The sequence below is a fragment of the Ictidomys tridecemlineatus genome, chromosome 1 (assembly GCF_052094955.1).
Source record: "Ictidomys tridecemlineatus isolate mIctTri1 chromosome 1, mIctTri1.hap1, whole genome shotgun sequence".
In the NCBI taxonomy this organism is placed as follows: Eukaryota; Metazoa; Chordata; class Mammalia; order Rodentia; family Sciuridae; genus Ictidomys; species Ictidomys tridecemlineatus.
In genome coordinates this window covers 24,092,196-24,120,097 of record NC_135477.1, presented here as the reverse complement: position 1 = coordinate 24,120,097, position 27,902 = coordinate 24,092,196, and the positions used below count along the sequence as shown (strand labels likewise).

The 27,902-nt window shown below is 36.6% G+C and overlaps 1 protein-coding gene across 11 annotated transcripts; it reads right to left on the bottom strand.

The window, feature by feature from the left end:
* Window positions 1-640: 640 nt before the first annotated feature.
* Pcgf6 (polycomb group ring finger 6) lies at window positions 641-27,546 on the bottom strand. 11 transcript variants are annotated; one of them, XM_078016522.1, is made up of 11 exons: window positions 26,966-27,427; window positions 25,375-25,474; window positions 25,191-25,287; window positions 24,326-24,381; window positions 24,169-24,228; window positions 23,215-23,323; window positions 20,249-20,314; window positions 16,274-16,301; window positions 7,915-8,013; window positions 5,409-5,491; window positions 641-1,801 (listed from the first exon to the last, which is right to left on the bottom strand). In XM_078016522.1, exons 1-10 carry the CDS (start codon window positions 27,323-27,325, stop codon window positions 5,447-5,449), a joined length of 1,020 nt encoding a protein of 339 aa, XP_077872648.1. In that variant the 5' UTR covers window positions 27,326-27,427; the 3' UTR covers window positions 641-1,801; window positions 5,409-5,446. The 11 variants fall into 11 exon arrangements, 10 of the variants coding, with proteins under 10 accessions (XP_077872648.1, XP_040128987.1, XP_005333663.1 ...); XM_040273053.2 differs by having other exon boundaries at window positions 5,409-5,495; window positions 26,966-27,423; XM_005333606.5 differs by lacking the exon at window positions 20,249-20,314 and having other exon boundaries at window positions 5,409-5,495; window positions 26,966-27,421.
* Between the last annotated feature and the right edge of the window lie 356 nt (window positions 27,547-27,902).

Sequence of the window (27,902 nt, the reverse complement as noted above, 5' to 3'; positions counted from 1 at the left end):
TTGTAGACCTGGAGCCCTGTACTATGCTTTATCAGTTTGACTTCAGGGAAGGTTCTGGGGTCTGAATGTTGATCAATCACACAGGCACCATATGACTCGATAACTGACCCAAACAAAACAAAAACAAAAAACAAAATACTACACTGAACAGTAGGTCTTGAGTGAACTTCTCTGGTTGGTGACACTTTACATACCATAAAAAATTGCTCAAAGAATTAAGCATTATTCTTGCAACTCCATGGGAGAAGACATCTGTGAACTTGTGCCTGGTTTTCCTCGATTCCACCCATTTGCCTATTCCCTTTGCTGGTCTTAATCTGTATCCTTTTGCTTTAATAAACAATAATCATGAATATATCAGCTTTTCTGGGTCTTGTGAGTCCTTCTAGTGCATTACTGAACACAAATGTAGCCTTAGGGATCCTGACATACATATGTTAACATGAAATATTAAGTAATCTGTGCAAGAGATATTTAAGAAGCAATAAATTCTATAGTTGCTACTTTGTCCATTTTCTAATAAAACATCTATACAATGAATGTACATGTTTATTAAATATCTATTTATGGCACTTTAATTCACACACCTTGTCTATCTTAAAGGGTTTTGGTTATTTTTAAAAAATCCATAGTAGACACATTTCAAAGTAAGCTAAAATAAATTTTTATTAAATGTTAGAAGAGATATATACACAATTCACAGATTCTTTACAAAACAATTGCCAATCCTTGTCCAATTTTTAAAGTTTCATACAGATTTGGAAATTTTGCTGTGAAATAGTCTACAAAATATTTCATTTAGAAAGAATCAGGAGGCTAATTTTAAGCAAAATAATGTTCAAAATTGAAGTCTGCATAAAATTAAGCAGCTTTAAAACATTCTTATTCTTTATCCCAGTCACAAAATAAGGGGAAAATGAATATTAAGCTGACTTGCTGAGGAAACAAAAAGTATTCTGTAAACTTCTGAAATTCACCTGAAATGTTTTATTATTACTTTCAGAAGGAGTGCCATTACAGGTTATCAACAAATCATACTTTGTATGCAAATAAAATTAAATATGTCATCACAAATAAGCACCTCTTATTGTAAGATATGTTAAGAAGTCTTATTACACTGAAGGCTTATGACACAGTGTCTTCACACAGATAATGATAATTCATCCATTTTATGAACAAACATTTCTTTAGTAGTATTGCTGGTTTAAGGGGGGGGGAAACTCTACAAGTTTAAAATATGATGGCAAATACAAAAGCAGCCAGTAGTTTTGGTCTTTTGAGAGTATACCCTGTGGTTTAACAAAGACTGGCTTTGAATCTCCCATTCAAAAGCATACCTCTTTTTCCCAAAAGGATGACTGTCCAACTGATGCTATTCCACAGAACAGAATCCTTACTGCCAACTTTAAAGGGATATGGCTCAACAAAGGAGAAAACAGTGATCACTTTACCTCAAAGATGGGAAGCAAAAATCAACATCAAAGTATACGGAATTTTAAAATATGCTGTTTTGGAAAAATTCCCCTGAGCTCTAGTGCTTTTTACATATAGTCTCTAGTGAAACAGGTGCATTCCTTCATTCCAATTGTACTTAGGATTTTTGGCGCTGAAAATAGATAAGGTATGTCTTGAACAGCACAACATGGTAGTGATTACATGTTTTGTGGAAATCTTTGGTGAAATACAGTCCTGTAGAAATTTCCTTACTTTGTTTGCTTCCTTCCTCATAATATGCCTAGCATCTTCAAGTTATTTTCAGAGGAGAAACCACAAGACCATAATGAAGGACAAGCAGACCATCCTGAAAAGGGGAAGGAGAGAAAAAGACTATTTTGTAGTTTTTTGAAAACTAATTATGCAAATGACCATATCAAAGCTGTTTTATTGATTTGGGGTACTGAGAACCCAGGATGCTTTACTGCTGAGCTACATGCCCAGTTCTTTTAATTTTTTTTTTTTTTTTTGAAACAGGATCTCATTAAGTTGCTGAGACTGGCCTCAAACTTGTGATTCTCCCACCTCAGCATCCCTAGTCATTGGGATTATAGACATGCCTTGGGGCCCAGCAGGCAAGGTTGCTTATGACAAACAATTATCCAAAGATGAATAAAAAAGATTTATCTTTTCTTCTTCTTAAAGTATCATGGATCTGTTTAAGAAATGAAACGTTTAGCTGGGCACAGTGGCTTATGCCTGAAATTATGGCAACTGAGGAGGTAGAGGTGGGAGAATCCAAGTTTAAAGCCAGCCTCAGCAATTTAGAGAGACCCTGTCTCAAAATAAAAATAAAAAATGGACTGGGGATGTAGCTCAGTGGTAGGGTGCACTTGGTTCAACTCCCAGTACTATTTAAAAAAAAAAAATGTTCATTTCCACTTTTGTACAGTTCACTACTATTGTAAGTAATGTAACTTTGTAACTCTTACCCATTTAATGGAAGCCTAAAATTAATCATATAGTTTACATCCTCCCTTGAAGATTGTCCTCAGGGATGTTGGGCAACTTGAATTTTTTAATATTTATGTTTTAGTTTTCAGTGGACACAACATCTTTTATTTTATTTTTTTATGTGGTGCTGATGATCGAACCCAGCACCCCGCACATGCCAGGCAAGCATGTTACCACTTGAGAGACATTCCCAGCCCTCCAAGTCTTTTTATCAGCTTTTTTTGTGAGTCTCTGTTTCCCTTCTAGATATCAGGTCTTAATTCTTTGTACTCTCACCAAGCCTGTATTCAGTAAGTAACTCACCTTTATAAGGTACTATTTCTATTTTCCTATGGACTGAAAAACTAGCTAAAAGGAAAGACTCATTGGGAAATGTAATAAGGACTTCTCTGAGTAACAAAAAGGAGTGGTGGCACATATCACTTAAATTGGCAATCCTTATTTCTCCCTAACTTTTTCTTCTTCACTAAGATTTTCCATGGCTCCCCTTCCTAATTTCTTTCCCACTACTCTGTGATCTGGCTTCTGTTCCTGGCAACTCCAGCAAAAATTATCAGAATTCTAAAAGAGGGTTCACAAATTCAAATGCCCCATGAGGACCAGGAAAGTAACATAAATGAACATTTAAGTTAGGCATATTGAGTCTATAGGGAATGACAAAGGCCAGTCAATAGTAAACCAAAGAGCAGATAGATGACTGCTTGAAAAAATTTTTTTGTTGTTCTTATTGTTGCTAGGAGTGAAGCCCAGGGCCTTAAGCATGCTAGATAAGTGCTCGGCTGCAGAGTTACATCCTCAGAACCCAATGAAGAAATTTAAACTCAAAATAAACAAATTTTTTTTTAAAAATTAGCTTGTCTCAATGGGTGCAGTGGAAAAACCGGTAATCTCAGTGACTCAGAAGGCTGAGGAAGAGGGATCACAAGTTCAAAGCTAGCATGGCGGGCTGGGGTTGTGGCTCGGTGGTAGAGTGCTTGCCTAGCATGCGTGAGGCCCTGGGTTCAATCCTCAACACTATATAAAAATAAATAAAGAAACAAAATAAAGGTATTTAAAAAAAAAAAAAAAAAGCTAGCATATCTCAAAATAAAATTTAAAGGGCTAGAGAGTCTGGTGTGGTGATACACACCTATAATTTCAGCGGCTTGGGAAGCTGAAGCAGGAGGATTGCAGGTTCAAAACCAGCCTCAGCAAAAGTGAGGCGCTAAGCAACTCAGTGAGACCCTGTCTCTAAAAATACAAAATAGGGCTGGGGATGTGGTTAAGTGGTTGAGTACCCCTGAGTTCAACCTCCCAGTACCAAAAAAAAAAAAAAAAAAAGTAGGGAGCCTAGAGATAAGCTCAATGATAGAGTGCTTGCCTAGAATGTACAATGCCCTGGACTCAATCCCCACAAAAAAATACATTAAAAATAATAAACATATTAATATATATATATATATATATATATATATATATCAAAAAATACAGAATAAGTCAAATAAAGCATAACCCCATACAATGTCTCTGAACCATCAGATCTATTCTAGACTTAGTAACTGATCAAAGCAAATGAATTTGTATAACAGAAATAGATCCTTAGGGACTGGGGATGTGGCTCAAGCGGTAGCGCGCTTGCCTGGCATGTGCACGGCGCTGGGTTCGATCCTCAACATCACATACAAATAAAATAAAGATGCTGTGTCTGCCGAAAACTGAAAAATAAATATTAAAAAATTCTCTCTCCCTCTGTCTCTCTCAAAAAAAAGATCCTTAACAGTTTTTATATGCATACAAATTATATTTTACATGTTAATTTTTGCATAGTTATTATGTTTCATAAATGAAAAGCATCATTTTATAAAACAGTATATTGATATGCACAGAGATATAAAATGGAAATGTGGATTGCAAGCTCTTTGAAGATCTCAAAATTATTTCAATAAAATAATATTTTATGAAATAATTATTCAAGTTTATATCTAGATGTCTAAAATTTTAAATTTCTATAAATATAGTATATTTTTATAAATATAAACCTGTCAATATATCTATATTTATATTTTCTATTTAGATGCCTCCATTAATGGTCTCAGTTTTAACCATCCACTATGGTTTGGATATGATTTCTCTTTATAGGTTCATGTGTTGGAAACTTGGTCCCCAGTGTGGCAATGTGAAGATGATGGAAACCTGAAGTAGAGTTGCCGGGTGTGGCATATACCTGTAATCCCAGTGGCTCCAGAGGCTGAGGCAGGAGGATCAGGAGTTCAAAGCCAGCCTCATCAGCTTAGCAAGGACCTAAACAACTCAGAAAGACCCTGCCTCTAAATAAAATACAAAAAAGGGCTGGGAGTGTGACTCAGGGTTTAAGCGCCCCTGAGTTTGATCACCAGTAGAAAAAAAAAAAAAAAAAGTAGAGAGAGAGAGAGATGTAAAGTGGAAGGTGATTAGGACATGAATGAAGTCTCAAGGGAGGAGGTCAGGTCTTTTTACAGGACTGGATTAATTCCCTCAAGCATGGGTTGTTATAAAGCAAGTTCAACTATTTTAGCTCACTTCTTGCACAGGTACCCCTTATGAACATTGCTAGATCCCTTTCTACTTTTCAGCCAGGGGACTCTGGCAAGGACACAAACATTATCTGTTTGGGCCTTTTGGCCACCAGAATCACAAGCCAAATAACTTCTTTTCTTTGTAAATTAATCTTACAAAAGAGACTAGATATTATTCAATCAGTGAGTCTTCTATAATGTAAGTCATTTCATCTATTCATCCATTCACTCTGTGGTACTGGGGATTGAACCAGAGACACTTTACCACTGTTCTGCATGCCTAGTCCTTTTTATTTTATTTTTTATTTTCAAACAGGATCTCACTAAGCTGCTGAAGCTGATCCTCCTGCTTCAGACAAGTAGCTGGGACTATAAGCATGTGCCAGCACACCCAGCTAGTTACTTTAAGGAAGAACAGAGACCTACTTGCATTGCTGCATCACCTATTGCACGTCGGATCTCCCTTAGAGTCTGGTACTGCTCCAGCAAGTGATCACCACAGATGATATCTACCTATGGAAGAATAAGAGCACATCAGATCACTTTCTGCAAGACACCATATGAAGAAATGAAGGGGAGAATATCAACATAATAAGTATTCTTACTTAAAAAAAAAAAAGGGAAGAAAAAAAAGCATACTATGCAAATTAGCTCGATTTAGCTATCCCACAGAGTATACATACTTTAAAACATCATGTATATAATAAATATGATAATTTTGTCAAAAAAATAATAAATGGGTGGTGGGATACCAACTTTGAGTTTTGGGAATCAATTTTCTGGGTTTTTTTTTTTTCTCTCTCCCAGAATTAGGGATTGAACTCAGGGCTTCTCATACATGCTAGGAAAATGCTAACCACTGAGTTTCATCCACAGTCCTGACAACCAAAATCTCTTTTTAAAAAATATCTATTTATTTATTTTTTTAGTTTTTCGGCGGACACAACATCTTTGTTTGTATGCGGTGCTGAGGATCGAACCCAGGCCGCATGCATGCCAGGCAAGTGCGCTACCGCTTGAGCCACATCCCCAGCCCCCAATCAAAATCTCTTAAATCACCACATGTGGCACTTATAATCTAAATCCTAGAGAGGACCCCTCCTGAGTATTACTTCTCTTTTATTCTATGTAATCAGAAGCAAGTCTTCTAACTTATGCTTTTAGAAACATTAGACTGTTTGTTAAGATCACTCACAATTCTTTGTGCAGGAGTCCTTAAACAACTGTCTCTAACCCAAAGCCCAAGGAGAGCCTCAATTATGCCATGGTTACAAGGTAATAAGTTATTTCTAATTTTCTCTTTTTATATATACATTTATTTATTTATTTATTCTTAGTGATGCTGAGGATCGAACCCAGGGCCTTGCATGTGCTAGGCAAGTGCTCTACCACTGAGCCACAACCCCAGCCCTCTAATTTTCATTGTACATGAGAATCAACCAGTATATGTCAAGCTCAGAGAGATCACTTTAATTTGATTTAATATACATTTTTAGTACTATGGTACTAAGAACACTAACAAAATTTCAGCATCATTTTAACATAACTACCAATTTAGTAAACAGCAAACAGGATATTTTAGATAAGAAATATTCCATAAAATTTTATACATATGGAGAATTATAAAAACTCCTTATAAATTTGACTAATGAAAAAGCAGTGCTATTTCCAGTGCATTTTCACTGGAACCACCTAACTAAACATATGTGTATCTTTAATGTTCAATAATATGTAAGGTTTGAGATTTACAGTTTACAAGAAAATATTATACAACTAGAATAGGAGGGGTTTTGTTTATTTTTTGCTTTTTGGTGGGGCTGAAGAGCAAAAAGATATTTTGTAATCCTTAAAAAAAAACTAATAGGGGGGCTGGGACTGTGGCTCAGCGGTAGCACACTTGCCTGGTATGTGTGAGGCACTGGGTTCAATTCTTAGCACTATGTATAAATAAATAAAATAAAAATCTATCAACAACTAAGAAAATAAATAAATAAACTAATAGGGAAGGGTAGGCCTGATAGTGCAGGCCTATAATCCCAGCAACTTGGAAGACTGAGACAGGAGGATCACAAGTTCAAGGCCAACCTTAGCAATTTAATAAGGCCCTAAGCAACTTAGACCTTGTTTGAAAATAAAAAAGGTCTGGAGATGTAGCTTAGTGGTAAAGTACTCCTGTACAATCCCCACTAATTCCCCCCAAAAAGAAACCAATAAGAAGGGTTAGGATATAGCTCAGTGGTAGAGTACTTGCCTAGTAGGCACAAGGTCCTGGGTTCAATTCCCAACACTGTAAAAAAAACAAAAAACAAAAAAAAAATCCACCAAAACTAATAAGGTCTACCTTAGACAGACAGATATTACAATTTTCTAGGGTTTGCTTAGTACTGAGGATTGAACCCAGAGGTGCTTAACTACTGAGATATAGCACTAGCCCTTTAAATTTTTTGAGATGGGTCTCACCAAGTTGCTTAGGGTCTCAGTTTCCTGACTTATTGGGATTACAGACATGTACCACCATGCCCTGACACTTTTCCAGGTATTTTGAGCTTGCTTATTACACTACACTTGCAAGGATGTTCTCTGAAGAAAAGTGGATGATAAGTAATCTTTTGCTTTACTACCAAATGAGAAAGAGCTAGAATTGAGAGTCTAGAAGTTCTTAAATATTTCTCATATCCTCAGCTTTCCTCTAACACTAAGAGATGGTCATTGATCGCAAAAAGAAATGAACAGAAAATCAAATGTGATCAAAGTTGGGGGTGGGAATCACTGTGTATCAACATTCAATTGGTATTTACAATGTCTACAGTATCATAAAACAAAGCCACTACACAAAACCCTAGCAAGAAAAAACAAAACAGTTATTTCATCAATATGGGTAAAGGTAATCTCACATCTTCACCTGTCCTTTTACATACATGATGCACTGTACCTGACAAGCTGGATCAAGACCCATTTTTCTTCGGAGGAATTTTTCTACATGTCCAATAGTGGCTTCTCCTGAAACTCGAACAAACTTCTTTTCTAATGGCTACAAAAATAAACAGATAAATCTATTTTCAGAATTTATATATGTATACATAAATATAAAATATGTAAATCTTTAAAATATGTATATCTTGCCAGGCGCAGCAGCACAGGTCTGTCCCAACAGCTCTGGAGGCTGAGGCAGGAGGATCGCGAGTTCAAAGTCAGCCTCAGCAAAAGGCACTAAGCAACTCAGTGAGACCCTATCTCAAAATAAAATACAAAATAGGGCTAGGGATGAGGCTCAGTGGTCGAGTTCCTTTGGGTTCAATCTTCAGTACCAAAAAAAAAAAGATAATGTGTACCTTAAGACATATTTTATAGCAAAGCTGATTTAATTTTCTTGAGAGAAAAATTACTATGAAATTTGAGTTTATATTCCAAAGAAAAATAGAAATTCTTCTCTGTTTTTCCTCTCTGAAAAGTATGTCAAAAATTTATTTAATAGAAAGGCTTTCTAGCTTATTTATTTTATTATTTTTGTGGTACTGAAGATTGAACCCAGGGTCATTTTACCACTAAGCTATACCTCCAGCCATTTTAAATTTTATTTTATTTATATTTTCCAGATAGGGTCTTGCCCACACTGGACTGAGATCCTCCTACCTCACCCACTCAAGTAGCTAGGATAATTTAATAGCACATCAAAACTACAACAAAGGGCTGTAGGTTTACCTCAGGGGTGGAGTGCTTGCCTAGCATACAGGAGACTCTGGGTTCAATCCCTAGTATCATTTTTAAAAAAAGAGAGATAGAGAGCTATGGGTATAGCAAAGTGGTACAATGCTCGCCTAGCATAATCAAGGCCCTGGATTTGATCCCTAATCTGCAAAAAGAAAAAATGTTGAGCATGTGGCACACACCTGTAGTCCCAACTACTTGGGAGGCTGATCACTTGGGCCCAGGTTTTTGAGGCCAGCCTGTGCAACATAGTCAGGTCCTGTCTCATCAAAAAGAAAGATAAAGAGGAAATGGCAGGGGAGGGATAGCAATTCAGAGTAAAAGTTATTCATTCATTTCAAGTAGTAAACTTACAATTCAAAGACAGAGAGAATACACAGGATCAAATGTTTAAAACCTAGTTTCTTCAACAACAAAAACTGCAAAGAAGAAAAAATAAAATGGAGAAGAAATAGTAAGACTAAAAAGAAAAAAAAAGATGTAGTATCATTATTATGTTTGTTAAAGTAGTCCTTATTATTTATTTATTCTGGTATTGGAGATTGAACATAGAAGTGCTTTACTACTTAGCTACATCCCCAGAACCTTTTGTTGTTGTTTTTGAGACAGGGCCTCACTAAGTTGCTCTAGCTAACCTTGAACTTGTGATCCTCCTGCCTGAGCATCTCAAGTAACTGGAATTATAGGTGTGCATCACTATACATGGCTAAGAATAGCCCTTATCCTCTATTTATTTTTATTATTGATGTTGTTGTTATTATTATTTACTGAGGTGGTGATCAAACCCAGGGTTTTGCACATGTTCTACCTTTGAGCTACATTCCCAACCCTGCCCTTATCTTTTAGAAGCAAACTGAATTACTTATGTAAAAATGATATACAGTCTGGGATTTGCTTCAAAATTATATGAGAGGGGGACTGGGATTATAGCTCAGTAGTGGAGTGCCTGCCTAGTACATGTGAGACACTGGGTTCGATCCCCAGCACCACATAAAAAAATAAAGGTATTGTATCTATTTACAATTAAAAATATTTTTAAAAAATTGTATGAGAGGAAGAAGAGCAGTGAAGGTATAAACGAATATGTACATAGGATTCCGTTATACTATTCTAATATTGTATGAGTTTAAAATTTTCCATAATAAGCAGGGTGCAGTGGCACACACCTGTAGTCCCAGCTACTCTGGAGGCTTAGATAGGAGGATCACTTGAACCCAAGAATTGGAGACCAGCAAGACTCTGCCAAAGAGAGCGGGCAAGGAAACTGGGTGCAGTGACACACTTCTGTAATCCCAGCTACTCAGGAGGCTAAAGCAGGAGGATCACAAGTTCAAGCCCAGCTTAGGCAATTTAGCAAGACCCTGGCTCAAAATAAAAAGGACTGGGGATGTATTTCAGTGGTAGAGTGCTTGCCACCAAGTCAAGCATATGTGGGACCACAGGTTCAAACCCAGGTTCTGGAGGGGGAAAAAAAAAATTAAAAAACCTTTAATCTGTCAGAAACTACAGGACAAGTGACTCAGTTTTGTCAACAAAAATTATAAGAAAAAATAAGGAAATAGAAACCTTAATGACCTAACAACTAAAACAAAGCCATACTACAATTTAGACAAAATTTTGAATATCAAGTAGATTTCTTTTTTTCCTTCTTTTGCGATAGGGTTTCATTATGTTGCCCACACTGTTCTCAAACTCTTGGGCTCAAATGATCTTCCTGCCTCAGCCCACATAGCTTGGGCAATAGATGTATACCACTGAGCCTAGCTCTAGATATTTGATAATAAGAAATTGCTGGGCTGGCTCAGTGGTAGAGCGCTTGCCTCATATGTGTGAAGCACTGGGTTTGATTCTCAGCACTGCATATAAGTAAATGAATAAAATAAAGGTCCATCAACAACTAAAAAAAAGAAAGAAATTGTTAATTCTTTCATTCATTACTCTCAAGCTTTAAAAAATGACAAATTTACAAAGTTATAAAAATAATAAACTCTCCAATAACCTTCACTTAGTTAACCATCTATTAATACATTACTTTATTTGCTTCATTTTTTCTTATGTGTGTATATGTGTATTTTTTTTCCTTAGACAACTGGAATTATTCGCAGGCACTAAAATATTTAAAACTAAACAGACAGTTAACTTTTCAGAGTAAGGGGACTTGATTTTCCTAATTAACTATAATGTAATTGTCAGGAAGTGCTATGAAAGTACTCAGAAAAATTTTTTAAATTAATATAATTATGTAAATAAGTCCATACTCAAATTTCTCCAATTGTTATAATGATATCCTTTATAAACTGTTCTTCTTCTTATTATTTTTTTGGTATTGGGGATTGAACTCAGGGGCACTCAACCCCTACATCCCCATCCCTATTTTGTATTTAGAGACAGGGTCTCAATGAATTGCTTGGCATCTTGTCTTTGCTGAGGCTGGCTTTGAACTCGTGATCCTCCTGAGTCAGCCTCCTGACCCACTGGGATTAAAGGCATGCGCTGCCGCACCCTGCATAAACTGAATTTATTTTAATCTAACTCAAAGAAGGATCACACATTGCATTTGTTCTTCACATCTCTGTAATCTTTAGTTCAGAACAGTTCTGCTGATCTTATTTTTATCTTTCATAAAATGGACATTTAGTAACATATTTTTAGGTATGATATGTGGTCATTAAAAAGAAAACAAAGGCACAGTTACACATGCCTATAACCACAGTGATTTAGGAGGCTAAGGAAGGAGGGTTACAAGTTCTAGGCAAGCCTGGGCAACTTAGCAAGACACTGCTTCAAAATAAAATATAGGCTGGGTAGATTCCCTTCAGTGCAATCCCTAGACCAAAGGGAAAAAAGAAAGAGAAAATGGGAAAGAGAAAAGAGATTGATTCATCTTTTTTTTTTAATATTTATTTTTTTAGGTTTAAGTGGACACAATATCTTTATTTTACATTTATGTGGTTCTGAGGATCGAACCCAGTGCCTCATGCATACTAGGCAAGCGTTCCACCACTGAGCCATAACCCCAGGCCCTGATTCATCTTTTTTAAGAATACTGAAATGTTGGGCTAGGGATATAGCTCAGTTGGTAGAATATTTGCCTTGCATGCATAAGGCCCTGAGTGCAATCCCCAGCACCACAAAAAAAAAAAAAAAAAAAAAAAGAAAAAAAAAAAAAGAATACTGAAATGTTGCCAGGCATGGTGGTGCACACCTGTAATCCCAGCAGTTTGGGAGGCTGAGGCAGGAGGACCACAAGTTCAAAACCAGCCTCAGTAAAAGCAAAGTGCTAAGTAATTCAGCAAGACCCTGTCTCTAAATAAAATACAAAATAGGGCTTGGGATATGGCTCCAAATGTGGTTGAGTATCCCAGAGTTCAATCTCCAGTATCAAAAAAAGAAAACTGAAATGTTTCCAGAATAAGTGGTATAGTGCTAAGGACTGTTGAAAGGTGAGTGGATGGGAGTATATAAGAAATAAAATTGGACATTAGTTAATAATTGGTAAAGCTGATGATGGGTATAGGAAAGTTCGATTCTGTCTACTTCTTAGACTATTGTTACAATGTTGCAGAGCAGGGGCTGGGGATGTGGCTCAAGCGGTAGCCCGCTCGCCTGGCATGCGTGCGGCCCAGGTTTGATCCTCAGCACCACATACCAACAAAGATGTTGTGTCCGCCGAGAACTAAAAAAAAAAATAAATATTAAAAATTCTTTCTCTCTCCTCTCTCATTCTCTTTAAAAAAAAAAAAAAACAATGTTGCAGAACATGGTGGCAGACGTCTGTAATCCCACCCACTCACAAATTGGAGGTCAGGCTCAGCAATTTAGTGGGGCCCTCAGAAACTCGGTGAGGCCCTCAGCAACCTACTGAGACCGGTATCAAAATAAAAAACAAAAAGGATGTGGGCTGGGGTTGTGGCTCAGTGATAGAATGCTCACCTAGCACACATGAGGCATTGGGTTCACACCTCACATAAAAATGAAATAAAGATATTGTGCCAACCTACAACTAAAACATTAAAAAAAAGGGGTTGGGGGTTGAGGATGTAGTTCAGTGGTAAAGTGCCTCAGGGTTAAATCACCAGACCCCCAACCAAAAACCAAAAAGTTAAAATGCTGCTGCTTTGTAGAAACTTTTATATTGAATATGGAAAATAGAATTCATGATATTGATTCATAGGTTTAGGGAGTTAGACATTTAACAACCAGGTATCAACTTAGTAAAATAGGTTTAATTTGAACTCACTTATTAAGTACAAAAGAGAAAGTGGGAAAGAGAAAGAGATTGATTCATCTTTATAAGAATACTGAAATGTTGGGATGGGTATATAGCTCAGTTGGTAGAGTGTTTGCCTTGCATGCATAAGTAATGTTTTTAAAGTAATGGAATACTAAATTATACTGAAAAAGCTATAACTAGAACATCTATTATAAATACAGAAGTTAAAAACAATGAGACTGCAAATTTGTTAACTACAATTGTGTAAAAGACTGTTTCAACAATGTAAAAAGTCACAAAATACAGTTAATAGAATCATTTATTTCTAAAACAATACATTCATCACTTCTCATAGTTATAAGCCTACAAATTAACATCTGTATTATCAGTTTAACAGAAAATGTAATATCTCAAAACTATGAGAATAATATAATGATTCCTATATACTTATCACCTCGCTTTAGCAACTCAAGGTCAATATTGTTTTAGATTCATTCACCTATTTCCCATCCTATCTATCCTATTTCCTGGCTCACCCTTGTCCCCCACATGTGTTTGGAAGCAAATCCAAAATATAGCATTTCATCTGAAAGTACTTTGGTATATCTCTAAAGAACTTTTTAAAAACTCAAGTATAATATCATTATCACACCTTAAAATTCCTTGATATCAGAAAATATCTAGTAAGCTTCAAATTTCAACAATTGTCTCTATTTTTATTTATTTTTCTCCAGAAGAAAATGATTTTGTTTTCTAGGGCTGAGGGAATAAAATTAAAATTTTATTAAAAAAAAAAAAACACATAATAACCAGTGGTGGATTCAAACTAAAATAGTAACATTTATCAGATACAATTTTTTAAATATTTTATTTTTTAGTTATAGTTGGACATAATAGCTTTATTTCTTTTTATGTGGTGCTGAGGATTGAACCCAGGACCTTGCACGTGCTAAGCGAGTGCTCTGCCACGAAGCCACAACCCCAGCCCAGATATTTTTCAAAAATATTTATTTTTTAGTTGTAATGGGCACAATACTTTTTATTTATTTATTTTTTATGTGATGCTGAGGATCGAATCCAGGACCTCACACATGCTAGACAAGCACTCTACTGCTAAGAAACAACCCCAGCGCCCAGATACAATTTTTATATTCCCAATAAGTTTATATCAAATAAATTATAAACAATGCTTCTACTTTAAATTTCTATTGGATCATGGCTTAATTATTAAAAAAAAACAGTTCTCTTGAGATATAATTCATGTACCACTAAATTCACCCTTTAAAAATGTACAATTCAGTGGATTTTAGCATCTTTGCAAAGTTGAACAACTACCATCACTATCTAAGTTCAAATGTTTTCATGATCCCAAAAAGATCCCATATAAATTAAGTCATTCTCTCTTATAATCTTGGCAACCATTTAATCTACTTTGCTTCTATAGATTTCCCAGTTCTGGATATTTCATATAAATGGAACCATACAATAGATGGATAGCCTTTTGTGACTAGTGTCTTTTATTTAGCACAGTGTTTTCAAGGTTCATCCATGCTGTAGCATGTGTCAGTACATCATTCTTTTTACAAATAATATCCTATCACATGGATATGTTACATTTTGTTTAACTATTCATCAGTTGATGGATATTTGGGTAGTTTCCAAATGGGGGATATTATCTCAAAAACTTTAAATTTTTTTTGCAAATAATGGAGATTGAATCCCAGTGAACTACATCTCTATCCCTTTATACATTTTAGTTTTGTTTTTGCCATGTTGGGGATGGAACCCAGGGCTTCATGCATGCTGGACAAGCACTCGACCACTGAGCTACATCCCGAACGCTATACTTATTTTGAGACAGGGTCTCACTAAGTTAATTAGACTGGTCTTGAACTTACAATCCTCCTGACTCAGCCTCCCAAGTGACTGAGATTATAGGTGTGTGCCACCACAAGTGGCTCAAAAGCTTTTCACAGATTATTTTTCAAATCAAATCCAAATAAGGCTCATACATTGAAATTAATTTATATATCCCTTCAGCTACTTTAATCAATAGGTTTTTCTTCATTTCTTTCCCTTTTATTTGCTGAAGAAAAGAATTACTTGCCATGTAGTTTTCCACTATCTACACTGGACCTATTACTTTGTGTCATTGTATTCCTTTGTCCCCAATATTTCCAGGAAATGAGCAATCAACTCTGTAAGCATGATCACCTTCCCATCTGTTTTTGCAAGAATATGTTACAGGTGGTTCTGTCATCTTGCTTTTTGATGTGCAATAATCAGGAACTAAATTCTACATGTACATGTGCTTCTTTTGAAGCAGCAGAGTAACATTTCAATTTATTTCCCAATTCTTTCTTCATGAGTTCTAAAAAATGCTGGCCTGTCAAGCCACCATAACTCAGTGCAGAGATGTCTTCAGGGAACTCCAGAATCATACAACCCTGTCATTGTACCATTTAGAAACTTAACTGTCATTTTCTTACATGTATTATGAAATATTCATTGATATGACAGTTTCCTAAACAAATGCTATGAAACAATTTCTAAAGTTAATTACCAATAGTTTGATACTTTAAAGTCACCAAAAATCATGGGGACTTAACATTGCATTCCCTCCATCACAATAAACTCTGAGAGACATCTATATAATGTACTTTATCCAGAGAAGTACCTACGTATTCTTATGCTTTAATTATTTCTTTAAGTTATTGTGTTCACAAAACAAAGCAGTATGTCCAACCAGGTATAATTTGACAAAAGTTACATAGATTTTGACAAAAGTCACTGGAAACCTAAACAGTTAATCCTTTTTAAAAAATTGACTTTTCCTGAATAACTCATACTATAGCACCAACACTATATCAATGGCACCTGTGATTTGAGCCTTTAGGACAACTCTGAACTTTAAGTATGTTACAAAGGAATGCATTCTTACCTCTAAAATCTCAGTGAATGATTAAAATAACAAGTTAGGGCAGGTTAACTTGAGTCAAACATGTTATATGTAAATAAAACTTTAAGCTCATACTTAACTAAATGCCAACTATGCAAAAAATGCTTTGAAACTGTATTAATCACCAAGTTAACATAGCATTTGGTTTTAGCTTTTTTTAACATAGCATTTTTTTTAATTGAAAAATTATCCACAGTTCTGAATTAATAACAAATCCCTACTTAATAACACTTCCCTTCATGAACCTATTATAATAGGTCACTGTAGAATATACTTCATATTTCAATAACTTATTTAAAAATATTTTTATTATGAAGTAAGACAGTCTCCATTTGGTTACTAATCTGAACCAAATTTGTGTGCTAAGGAATTCTCTTATGAAATGAATGAAAAAAAATAAAAGTAAAATACCTTAAAATGTCCCGTGCCTTCATTAGCACTGAAAAATGAGAGCAAAGTTAATCAATATTTAATACTTTAAGTTATATGTCTAGTCATAAAACAACAGAAAAATAACTTGAATATAAATATTTGAGAAACATCAGTCTAATGTAAAAGTCACCTAAGTCTTTAGGAAATAAATAAATGAATTGTCATTTCTGCCACCTAGTGGTAAGATGAAGGCAGTTTTATCCAGCCACTACCATCCATACTTCAGAAGTTAAAAATATATTCTTTATAGGAAACGTGCTAGAATTGTATTTACTTGCCATCTCATCTAGCATTATTAGTATATAATTGAAAATTTTAAAAATGTATATATTTACAATGTACAATGTGCCATTTCAGCTTCAATATATATGTACAATCAAATGATTAAATTGAGATAATATATCCATCCCTTCATAACTTTCTTTGTGGGGGAGGCCCACTGCAGATTGAACCCAGATGTACTTTGTCACTGAGCTATACCCTCAATCCTTTTTATTTTTTATTTTGAGACAGGGTCTCCCTAAGTTGCTGAGGGTCTTGCAAAGTAGCTGAGGTTGGCCTAGAATTTGCGATCCTCCTACTTCAGCCTCTCAAACTGCTGGGATTACAGGCAAATACCACCAGGTCCAGCTCATATACTTGTTTTGTGTGTGTGTGTGCAGTGAGAATATTTAAGCAATTTTTCAAGCATGTAACACATTATTATTAATTGTAGTCAGCATGTTGTACAATAAATTTGCAAAAAAGGATATCGTTAATATTTAGATTTTCCCCACACTTATTGTAACATTTTCCAACTTGAAGAACAATGTTTGTTTTTTAAAATCATAATGAATGTATTTTCCCTCCACAGCAATTTGATATAATTTCTTACAATAAGGCTGCCACCTTTCTGCTGTTTTACTTGTAACATAACCACTGGGCTTGATTTTACTGTTTGCCTTTTACAGAAAAGCCCAAAGGGATTTCTTTATTATATCACAGGGAGATAAGGAGCAGTAACTTGTGTTGAGCATATACCGTGCTCCAGGCATTATCTTCTTATACTATGTATGATTTTCATTTAATTCTGACAATAGCCCTACAAATCAGGAATAGGTGTTCCCATTCTACAGATGGGAAAATTGAGATGATAGAGGTTGAATAACTTGCTTCAAGTCACACAGAGCTAGCTATATATGATAAGGCTGGTATTCACACTTCATATGTTCCTTCTTCCCTATCATGTTATGAACAAGCAATACACAATTGCATTATCTCCACATAATATTCTTTATTATAAAAATATAATACCTAAAAGGGGTTGGGATTATAGCTCAATGATAAAGTACTTGCCTACCTTTCACAAGGCTCTGGGTTCAATCCCCAGCACCATACACATACACACCAAACACACACACACGTTTATACAGAGATAGACATTATATATATAATATGCTGCATAATTTGTATACTATATTAATATAATCTATATATTAGGTTAGAAACAATTGTTTATATAATATAGCTATCTTAATAAAGTACAAATATATTACATATATATAAGATTACAATATAACATTAGAGTTATAAAATAAAACTTCTATTCATTACAAGAATGATCGCTTGGGCTAGGTGTGCCTTCTGTGGTAAAACATGTGCATGCACAAGGTTTGGGTTCATCCCCCAGCATCAAAAAACAAACAAACAACAAAAAAATCCCTGTAGAATGTGAGATGTATGGGCAAATGACTTCTGCCTGAATATCTAGAGGGATTTTCTTTTCTTTTTCTCTTTGTACTGGGAGATAAACCCAGGAATGCTTTACTACTGAGCTACATCCTCAGCCTTTTTAAATTTTTTTCTTTTGAAACAGGATCTGGCTAAGTTATTCAAGCTGTCTTCAAAAATTTGATCCTCCTGCCTCAGTCTCCCAAATCACTGGGATTACAAGCATGTATTATCATGACAACTTCCAGAAAGTTTCTTAACTGACAAAGGGAGCCCATTCTACTTGTGGGCAACTTTGTTAGAAAGTCTTTCTTGTACTAAATTGAACATATTTCTCCTGGCAGCCTATACCTTACTACTGTTCTCATTTTGTCTATTGATGCTCTTGTAAATTAGATAGATCTTTCTTATGTGATAATTCGACTTAAAAAAGTTTGGGGGGGCCAGGTGCAGTGGTGCATGCCTATAATCCCAGTAATTCAGGAGGCTAAGGCAGGAGAATGGTGAGTTCAGAGCAAAAGTGAGGCACTAAGTAACTCAGTGAGACCCTGTTTCTAAATAAAATACAAAATAGAACTGGCAATGTGGCTATAATCCCCAGTACCCACCCCCCCAAAAAAAATTGCTAAATTGCTTGCTAAATTGCTGAGGCTGACTTTAAATTCATGATCCTCAGCCTCCCGAGTTGCTGGGATTTCAGGCATTTACTATCACACCTGGCTCCATGCGATCATCATCTAAAGATCTGAAACTAACTATTTTGTTCTTCCACAGCCAAATAAAATACATACATTTAGAAACCTTTTTTTTTTAGTTGTAGGCCGACTCAATACCTTTATTTATTATATGTGGTGCTGAGGATCGAACCCATTGCCTCACACGTGCTAGGAAGCACTCTACCACTGAGCCACAACCCAAGCTCTCAAACCTTTTATTATTTTGATTACACCTTGATTTACCAACCTCTCTTAAAATGTGATACCTACCCAGATATGATCACAGTACGTTTGATGGGCAAATGCAAAATACAGTGGATATTACCTCTCTGGTTTACAAAAAACTACTATGCATCAAGTTTTAGCCATATCATACTCATATGTCATATGAATCCGATTTTTTTAGCATTTATATGTTGTATAGAGTACCATGCATGACCTAACCAATCTTTCATTCTCTTTGTTTTCTTTACTTATTTATTGTAAATAAATACAAGCACTCTACCACTGAGTCACAACCCCAGGCCTCTGCATTATTTCAATCTTAAGAACATGGTAAAAGGGCTGGAGCTGTAGTTCAACAATAGAGTACCTGTCTAGCACATGTGAGGCACTGAGTACAATCCTCAGCACCACATAAAAATAAATTAAGAAAGGTATTGTGTCCATCTATAACTAAAAAAAAAAAAAAAAAAAAAAATTAAAAAGAATATCAGATGGACATCATTATCCTAGGTATGTGTATGATTGCACAAACGGTGTGTCTCTAAACCGTGTACAACCAGAGAATTGAAATGTTGCACTCCATTTGTGTACAATGAATTGAAATGCATTCTGCTGTCAGGTACAACTAAGTAGAACAAATAAAAATAAGCCTAATTAAAAAAAAGAACATGGTGGGGGGGGAGCTGGGATTGTGGCCCAGTGGTAGAGTGCTCACCTAGTGCATGCAAGGCCCTGGGTTCAATCCTCAGCACCACATAAAAATAAATAAATAAAATAAAGGTATTATGTCCAAATACAACTAAAAATTTTTTTTTTTTTTTTTAAAAAAAGAACATCGGGAAGCTGATTCAGGAGGATCATGGGTTCAAAGCCAGTCTCAGCAATAGCAAGGCACTAAGCAACTCAGTGAGACCTGTCTATAAATAAAATACAATAGGGCTTGGGATGTGGCTCAGTGGTTGAGTGTCCTTGAGTTCAACGACCCCAGTACCCCCCCCCCTGAAAAAAATAGAACACGTTAAGAACACACAGAGGAGGCTGGGGTTATAGCTCAGCAATAGAGTGCTGGCCTAGCACATGTGAGACCCTGGGTTCGATCCTCAGCACCACATAAATAAATAAATAGATAGATAGATAGATAGATAGATAGATAAAGGTATGTATATAGATAAAGGTATGTATATACAGAACACACTGAGTATTTGTTGTTTTTACAACAAATCTGTGAGTTGCTGTTAGAATTCTCAATTTAGAAATACAGAACTGAAGGGCTGGGGATGTACCTCAGTAAAAGAGCACTCACCAACAGCTGGAGTTGTGACTCAGTGGTAGAATCTTGTCTAGCACATGTGAGGATCTGGGTTCGATCCTCAGCACCACATAAAGATAAATAAATAAAATAAAGCTATTGTGTCCATCTATGACTAAAAGAAATATTAAAAAAAAAAAAAGCACTCACCTAGGTGAGGCCCTAGATTCCATCCCCAGTAGTGAGAGAGAGAGACAGAGAGAGAAAGAAAGACTAGACGTAGATTCACAAGCACCAGTGCCATTTCCTAGGAGCAAACATTATTAATATTTCCTTATATGCCCTTTCAGAAATTTCCCACCACTCTTAAAAATAAAAGCACCAAAAATAAATGGACACGTGATACATATGACTTATTTGTGGGAGACGGGTATCGAGATTGAACTCAAGGGCACTCAACCACTGAACCACATCCCAGCTCTTTTTTGTATTTTATTTAGAGACAGGGTCTCACTGAGTTGCTTAATTCATTGTTGCTGAGGCTGGCTTTGAACTCTCAAGCCTCCTGTCTCAGCCTCCCAAGCTGCTGGGGATTACAGGCATATGCCACTGGGCCCCACTGACTTGCTCTTTTACACTTTGTTTTTTTTCTACACGATACGTGTTAGAAATTGTTCCATATGAATGCAAACATTATTATATTAGCAAATATTTCATGTATGAGTTTATCATTATTTAACTAGTTTCCTTAACCTACTTAGGTGGAAACTTTTTTTTTTTTGTAGGGTTGGGGATTGAACCCAGGGCCTTGTGCATGTGAGGCAAACACACTATCAACTGAGCTATATCCCCAGCCCAAAACACATTTTTTAATAATAGAAATTACTGGATTAAATTTTGGAATTACACGGTTTCTTTTAATTCCTCTAGAGATCTTTATTTCATCATCATCAACGACTACTTATATGAGTTTCAGGGGAGGGGGCGCATAGGGGAGGTTTCTCGCCTCTTAAACATTCTTAAATTGAAAATACAAGATAAATCTTAAATGGAGAATACAATATAATAGAGAAGGAGATAAATACAAGTAGAGAAGGAGATAAATATAACACATTAGATACTAAAATAAATGATACAGGCAGCCTAGAGTTATAAGGAGGAAGTGATTGAGAAGTAAAATAGTCACCAATAACACAAATTGGAAAGTATAAATTTTTCTAAGAAAGGCATTTTATTCTGTGAGTTATGTAAGTAGAGTATCTGAGAACGTTTGACACATGCCAACTCTATGACCACGATAAGTCTGTTTTACAAAGCTGCACTCTAAAGGAATATACCATATCCTACAGTGTTTGAAGCAATTGATTTGAATTAAATATCTAACTACTTTGGAAAATAACTTGGCAAAATCAAAATAAAACTGAGAAGAAATATATCCTAAGACTCAGCAGATCTATACCCTTAAATCTACCACATATGCACAAAAAATATCCGTAGAAAAATGTTTCTAGCAACATTGTAATAGCAAAAAACAACAACAAAAATAAACACCTGGAAACCACCAAATTGTTTAGCAGTACAAGAAAAGGTACATCATCACATATTCATTTTAATGAATTATCAAACAATGGTGAAAATGAATGAATTAGCGTTATACTTTCTAACATGAGTGATTCACAAAATTGAGTAAAAAAAAAGCAAGTTGAAAAACACAGTATGCAATTAAAGTTTTTAAATTTGTAAAAACAATTCTATATGTTGTTTAGAAAAGGATACATTTTGTTAAGCCTATGAAAAATGATAATAAACTCTACTTTTAGGAAAGTTGTTATTAACTTCTGAGGGAGAGAGATGAACAGAATAGGTAGCCATGATAGCTACATTACTAATGGTTTTTCTTTCTTTCTTTCTTTCTTTCTTTTTATTGGTACCAGGGATTGAAACCAGGGACACTTAACCACTGAGCCACATCCTCAGCCCCCAGGCACCACCCCCCCATTTCAATCTCACTCTTTCTTTCTAGAACAGTCTAAATTACTCAGGGCCTCGATAAGCTGATGAGGCTGGACTTGAACTTGCAATCCTCCTTTCTCAGGCTCCAGAGTTGCTGGGATCACAGAAATGTGCCACCACATCTGGCCTAAAGGTTTATTTCTTAAACCAGATGATGAAGCTATCCATGGCTATTGTGCTATTTTTTTTAATATTTATTATTTTTTAGTTGTAGGTGGACACATATGTTTATTTCATTTTTATGTAGTGCTGAGGTTTGAACCCAGGCCTCACATGTGCTAGGCTCGAATTCTACCCCACTGAGCCATAATCTCAGCCCCAATTGAGCTATTTATACCTTTTTCTAAATCTTAAATATTCTATATTTTATTTATTTAGGTACTAGGGGTTGAGCAGAGAGGCATTTTGCAACTAAACTGTATCCCCAACTCTTTTTTATTGTTTGAGATATGGTCTGGCTAAATTGCTGAGGCTGGTCTTAAAATTGTGATCTACCTGCCTTAGCCTCCCCAGTCACTGGGATTATGGGAGTGTGTCATCATACCTGGCTCCATAGTTATTATTTTTGGTACCAGGGATTGAACCCAGGGATGCTTAACCACTAAGCCACATCCCAGCCCTTTTATTTTTATTTTGAGACAGGATTCTGCTAAGTTGCTTAGGGTCTCGCTAAATTGCTGAGGCCGGCTTTGAACTTGAGATCCTCCTGCCTCAGCCTCCTAAACTGCTGGGATTCTAGACATGCACCACTATCCCCAGCTCCATAATTAATTTTTAAAGGGATATAAGAAAAACTTGATTTTACCTGAGTTTGGAATAACTTCATAATTTTGGGACTTAAAAAAGTCCTTGTTGGGCTGGGGATATAGCTCAAGTTGGCAGAGTGCTTGCTTTGCATGCACAAGGCCCTGGGTTCAATCCCCAGCACCACCAAAAAAAAAAAAAAAAAAAAAAGAAGAAGAAAATGTTTTTGTTAAGATCAATGGGTAGACTTTTAGGATACTCACCCAATGAACTCCAGTAATAAAGACATGTCAAGTTCAGGTGGAATACGAAATACTGATTCTAGGACTTTCTTAGTTCTTCCTTTGCTTGAAGGGACTGACTGTGGAACAGCTATTTGATAGCCAAACAAGAAAGCAGATTTAGGATAAAAATTTCATAAATTAAGATATTTCAAAAAAATGATTATATGTGTATTAGAATTATGTTGACTAAAATGTCATAAAGCACTCAATCCTCCTTTCATTAATAGTATCAACTAATGTCAAAATTAGTGAAATTAACAGCAAATCAAGGACCTCCTCCACAATGGAAAGCTGAAGTATGTGGCTGGTTTGTCAGGGCCACAGAGAGAGTTCACCAGAACATCAATATTTGTAGATAACACTTTTTAAACACTACTATGTGCCAGGGCTCATGCTTAGCAATTACATGCATTTCATTTTTTTTTTAACTGATAAGAAAAAACCCCTGAAGCTTAGTAGATTAGGCAATTTGCCTAAAGTCAACAGGATTTAAACCCAAATCTATCTGACTTCTATACTGTGTGTGATATTACCAGCATCATAAAAACTAATGTCTGAGCAGTTACTATGTGCCAGGCACTGTTTTAAGTGCTTATATTACTGATTTTTTTTTTTTTTTTTAAATGAACTGCTTCTGTAACCCCTCTTTTAAAGCTGAGGAAACTGACGCATTGAAGTAACTTGCTAGAGTCACCTAGTAAAATGGTAGAGCTAGGAGTGAATTCAGAAAATCTAGCTCCAGGGCCTGTACACCCTAATTCTTTTATTCTTATGAACAATTAAATTGGGTTACATTGTAGCACTGCCCTCAAAACATTTCTCTCTCATCACATAATAACTAGCTATCCCCAAAAAAGAACTTCAAAGGCCCTGATTTCAGTAAGTTAGTATTCTTTAATCTATAAATACATTATGGTATACACCCAAACTTACCAGGTTTAGGTACTTCTAGACCTCTTTCTTTATAGAAATCATGCATTTGCTTTTTTTCTCCTAAAAAATGATAAAACACAAACTAAATTACACTTAAAATGTAACTAGTAGAATCAGAGATGCTGGGGTTCACAACTATGTAATAAAAGAAACTTACTTTCCTCTAGATTGATCACTAATTTGTACACTATATCTTGTAATTGTCGGTCCAACCTAATAAAAGGAAAGGATGGAGAATACCTCAGAATTCATAAAAATGCATTTTCCTACAGTAAGTTAAGTGTGTTTTCCCAGGGGAATGGGCATCTCCTTTTTCAGTGGCAAGTTACTTTTAGGTCTCACTTAAAGCTCCTGAGACATAACTCACCGAGGAGAATCTCAAGTAATTAGTCACAAGTACTCATAGATTCTTAAATGGGTCACTAAATTATTCCCTGTGTTGTGGTATTATTCCCTCAAAAAGAATGTGAGCTTGAGGGTAGACACTGTATTTTTAACTTCTGTGTATCATCTATAAAACACTCTTCTATCAAGGCAATACAAAATCAACAGTATTTGCTGAGAAAATTAAATTAATCTACTTTCAGTATTTTTCTTCTCTTTAGAAATTAAACATTCACTAAAACTTGTCTTAACAGCTATAATGACCCATAACAGATAGGTTGTACTAAAGAGGCCAGTTGTTTCAGTTCTTACTTCTAAAAAAAATTCTAAATACTGTATGATGAAAATAACAAGACTAAACTAGCCCCATTAACTTGTATGATGGGATTTAAAAACCTCAAATAAAGAGGCTTGTTTCCTTTCTTTTTCTTTTCCTATTTTTTACCTCTCTTTTCAAATCCCCAGTAGATACCACAGTGCCTGGTACATAGTAAGTGCTCTACACACATTTCTTTAAAGAATACGTAGTTCTCTTTCTTCTAATTTTGAGGGAGTAATGAATTTATTCCCAACTACACAACTTCAAGCTTTCAGAAAAAGTATACTTAAAACAATTGTTACATAAATATTCCTCTTACCTTATATTGTAAAGTGGTTGTGTCTGATGTACAACTACGTTGCATTTTGGACATCTGTTGCTATAGTAAAAATGTCTTACAATGCAGCTTTTACAAACTGTTAAAAAGAAAAGTTTAAATTAGGATTCTTTAAACATTTCAAAAAATTAATGATGTTATTTAGAAATGTAAACTGTATGCTTACACGTATGAAGACATTCTGTAATGGTAGTTGCATCTATTAAATAACCCTTGCAAATGGAACACAAGATATATGGTGTCAGCTCAGCAAGATTAATCAGGCGCTGCAAATGCAATGGAAATAGTTTTAAAATACGTCTTTGCCTTCTCAAATTCTTTTCCTCCCCAACTAAACACATATATAATTTTTTAAAAATTACTTTTTAATTGACAATGGACCTTTATTTTACTTGTTTTTTATATGCCATTCTGAGAATCCAACCAGTGCCTCACACATGCTAGGAAAGTGCTCTATCACTGAGCCACAATCCCAGCCCCTAATTTATTCCATAGAATAAATAAACTTCATTTTTTTCCCCTGCCTTTCTGCACACTGGGGATTGAACCCAATGGCACTTTACCACTGATCTCCATTCCCAACTCTTTTGCTGAGGTGGCCTCTAACTTACATCCTCCTGCCTCAGACTTCTCAGCAGTTGGGATTAAGGGCCTGTGCCCAGCTGCCTTCTCAAATTCTTAAACTAGCGGGTGAGGTGGTCTGGGTCTGTATTCCCAGGTACTTTGGAAGCTGAAGCAGGAAGATCTCAACACTGAAAGCTGGAGATCAGCTCGGGCAACACAGTGAGAAAGGTCTCAAAAATAAAACAATTTAAACCACATCTCAGCAGGGCACGGTGGAGCATGCCTGTAATCCCAGGCTTGGGAGGCTTAGGCAGGAGGATCTGGCGTTCAAAACCAGCTTCAGCAACGGTGAGACACTAAGCAACTCGGTGAGACCCTATCTCTACATAAAATACAAAATTGGGCTGGGGATATGGCTCAGTGGTTGAGTACCACAGAGTTCAAACCCCGGTATCACCTCCCCTCACCCCCCCAAAAAACCCCACATCTCAAGATCTGTTACAAACAGCATGAAACATTACAACATGGAAACCTATACCTCTAACCCTTCAAACTCCTACTAAAAGTTACAATGATACAATATAAAGCAATGTTTCAGAGGGATCTCATTCTCTTGGATATGCAGTATACTGGCAGTGAAAGAAGGCCTCATTACACATTACACATTGCTTAGAAAATGGGCAAACATTACACATACTGGCGGACAAGTTTAATAATTTGGTCAGTTGCATTACCTAACTTGATGAAGAATGTGCTACTACGTTAAAAAAAAGAAGAAGAAGAAGAAAGAAAGAAAGAAAAAAAAACAACTCTCCGTATACAGAATGAATAGGTAGAGTGCCTATTATCTGGGTCGCACTGTAAACCGGGGATTGCAAGGGGCACGGCACCCTAGGCGTCTAATCCGTCCGTCAAGCAGTAACCTCAATAATTATTTGCAGAATGAATGACTGGTACCCAGAGGGCCTGAGCAACCTACCCGGACCTCACAAAACAAGTCGGCTGGGAATCGGGCCGGGTCAGAGCCCCCCCCCCTCCACACGCCTGGGCAGGCAGGGCGAGGAGGGCTTGAGGTACACACGAGTGCCTAGGGCTGCAGCAGAGAGCCAGGGTCGGCCCCGAGGACCCGCGAGGGCGAGCTAGGTCCTCGAGGCCACGGAGGCCCAGCAAGATCAAGCGGGGGCCATATATACCTCCTCTTCGTCCTCAGAGTCCGGCCGGCCCCCTTCCAGCCTCAGCGAGAAGTGGCTCAGCTCTTCCTCCTCCTCCTCCTCTTCCTCCTCCAACTCCTCATCCTCTTCCAGCTCCTCGTCGTAGTCTTCGAAGCGGCCCCTCAAGCGGCCCAGGCTGCGCTCGGGCTCTAACTCAGGGGGCCGGGAGCCGGAGCAGCCTGGAGCCCCCACCTCGGGCAGAGGAGCCGGGCCCTCCTCGCCGGCCACGGGCGGCGGGGTGAGGGCAGGTGGGGACACGGGAGGCGGCGGCGGCATGACTGCGGCTCCCTCCGCCTTGGCAGCGCCCGCGTTGCCTGCCGTGATCGCCGCGACCCCTTCCATGGCCCCGGCAAAAATCGGACCTGAGAAGCTAAGTGCCGCGACGGGAGAGCGCGGGAGTTCAGTCGGACCGCCTTCGATGACAATGCGCAGGCGCGGGAGCCCTGCAGGGGACGCTGGGAGATGTGGTTCACCTAGGCCTAGGTGAAGCGGGACGCTCAGGTGTATGGGGCGGAGCTCGCGTCTCGCACCTTAAAGTAATCTCACCCAATTTTGCCTTTGAAAGGCTTGATTCTTGGCACTAACTTTAAAAATGACTAAACTACCTCAGTTTCAGACAATGATATGCTTGACATCAATTTATGCAGAACACTGAACTAAATGCCATATGATGTTGCATTATGAATCAAGATGATTTCAGTTCGAATACAAATTACATGTTTCTTCTGTGGCAAATTATATTCACCCAAGCTTATTTCCCTTGGCAAGTATGAGATTCCTATTTTGAAATATGTAAATTTGTTTATGTTAAGGAATTATATATTATATTGCCACGGGATGTAAATCTATCCAATATTGAAAGGTTGTCCATTATACTCTATCACATAATGAAAAATTAATTCTATTTAGATCAACGAAC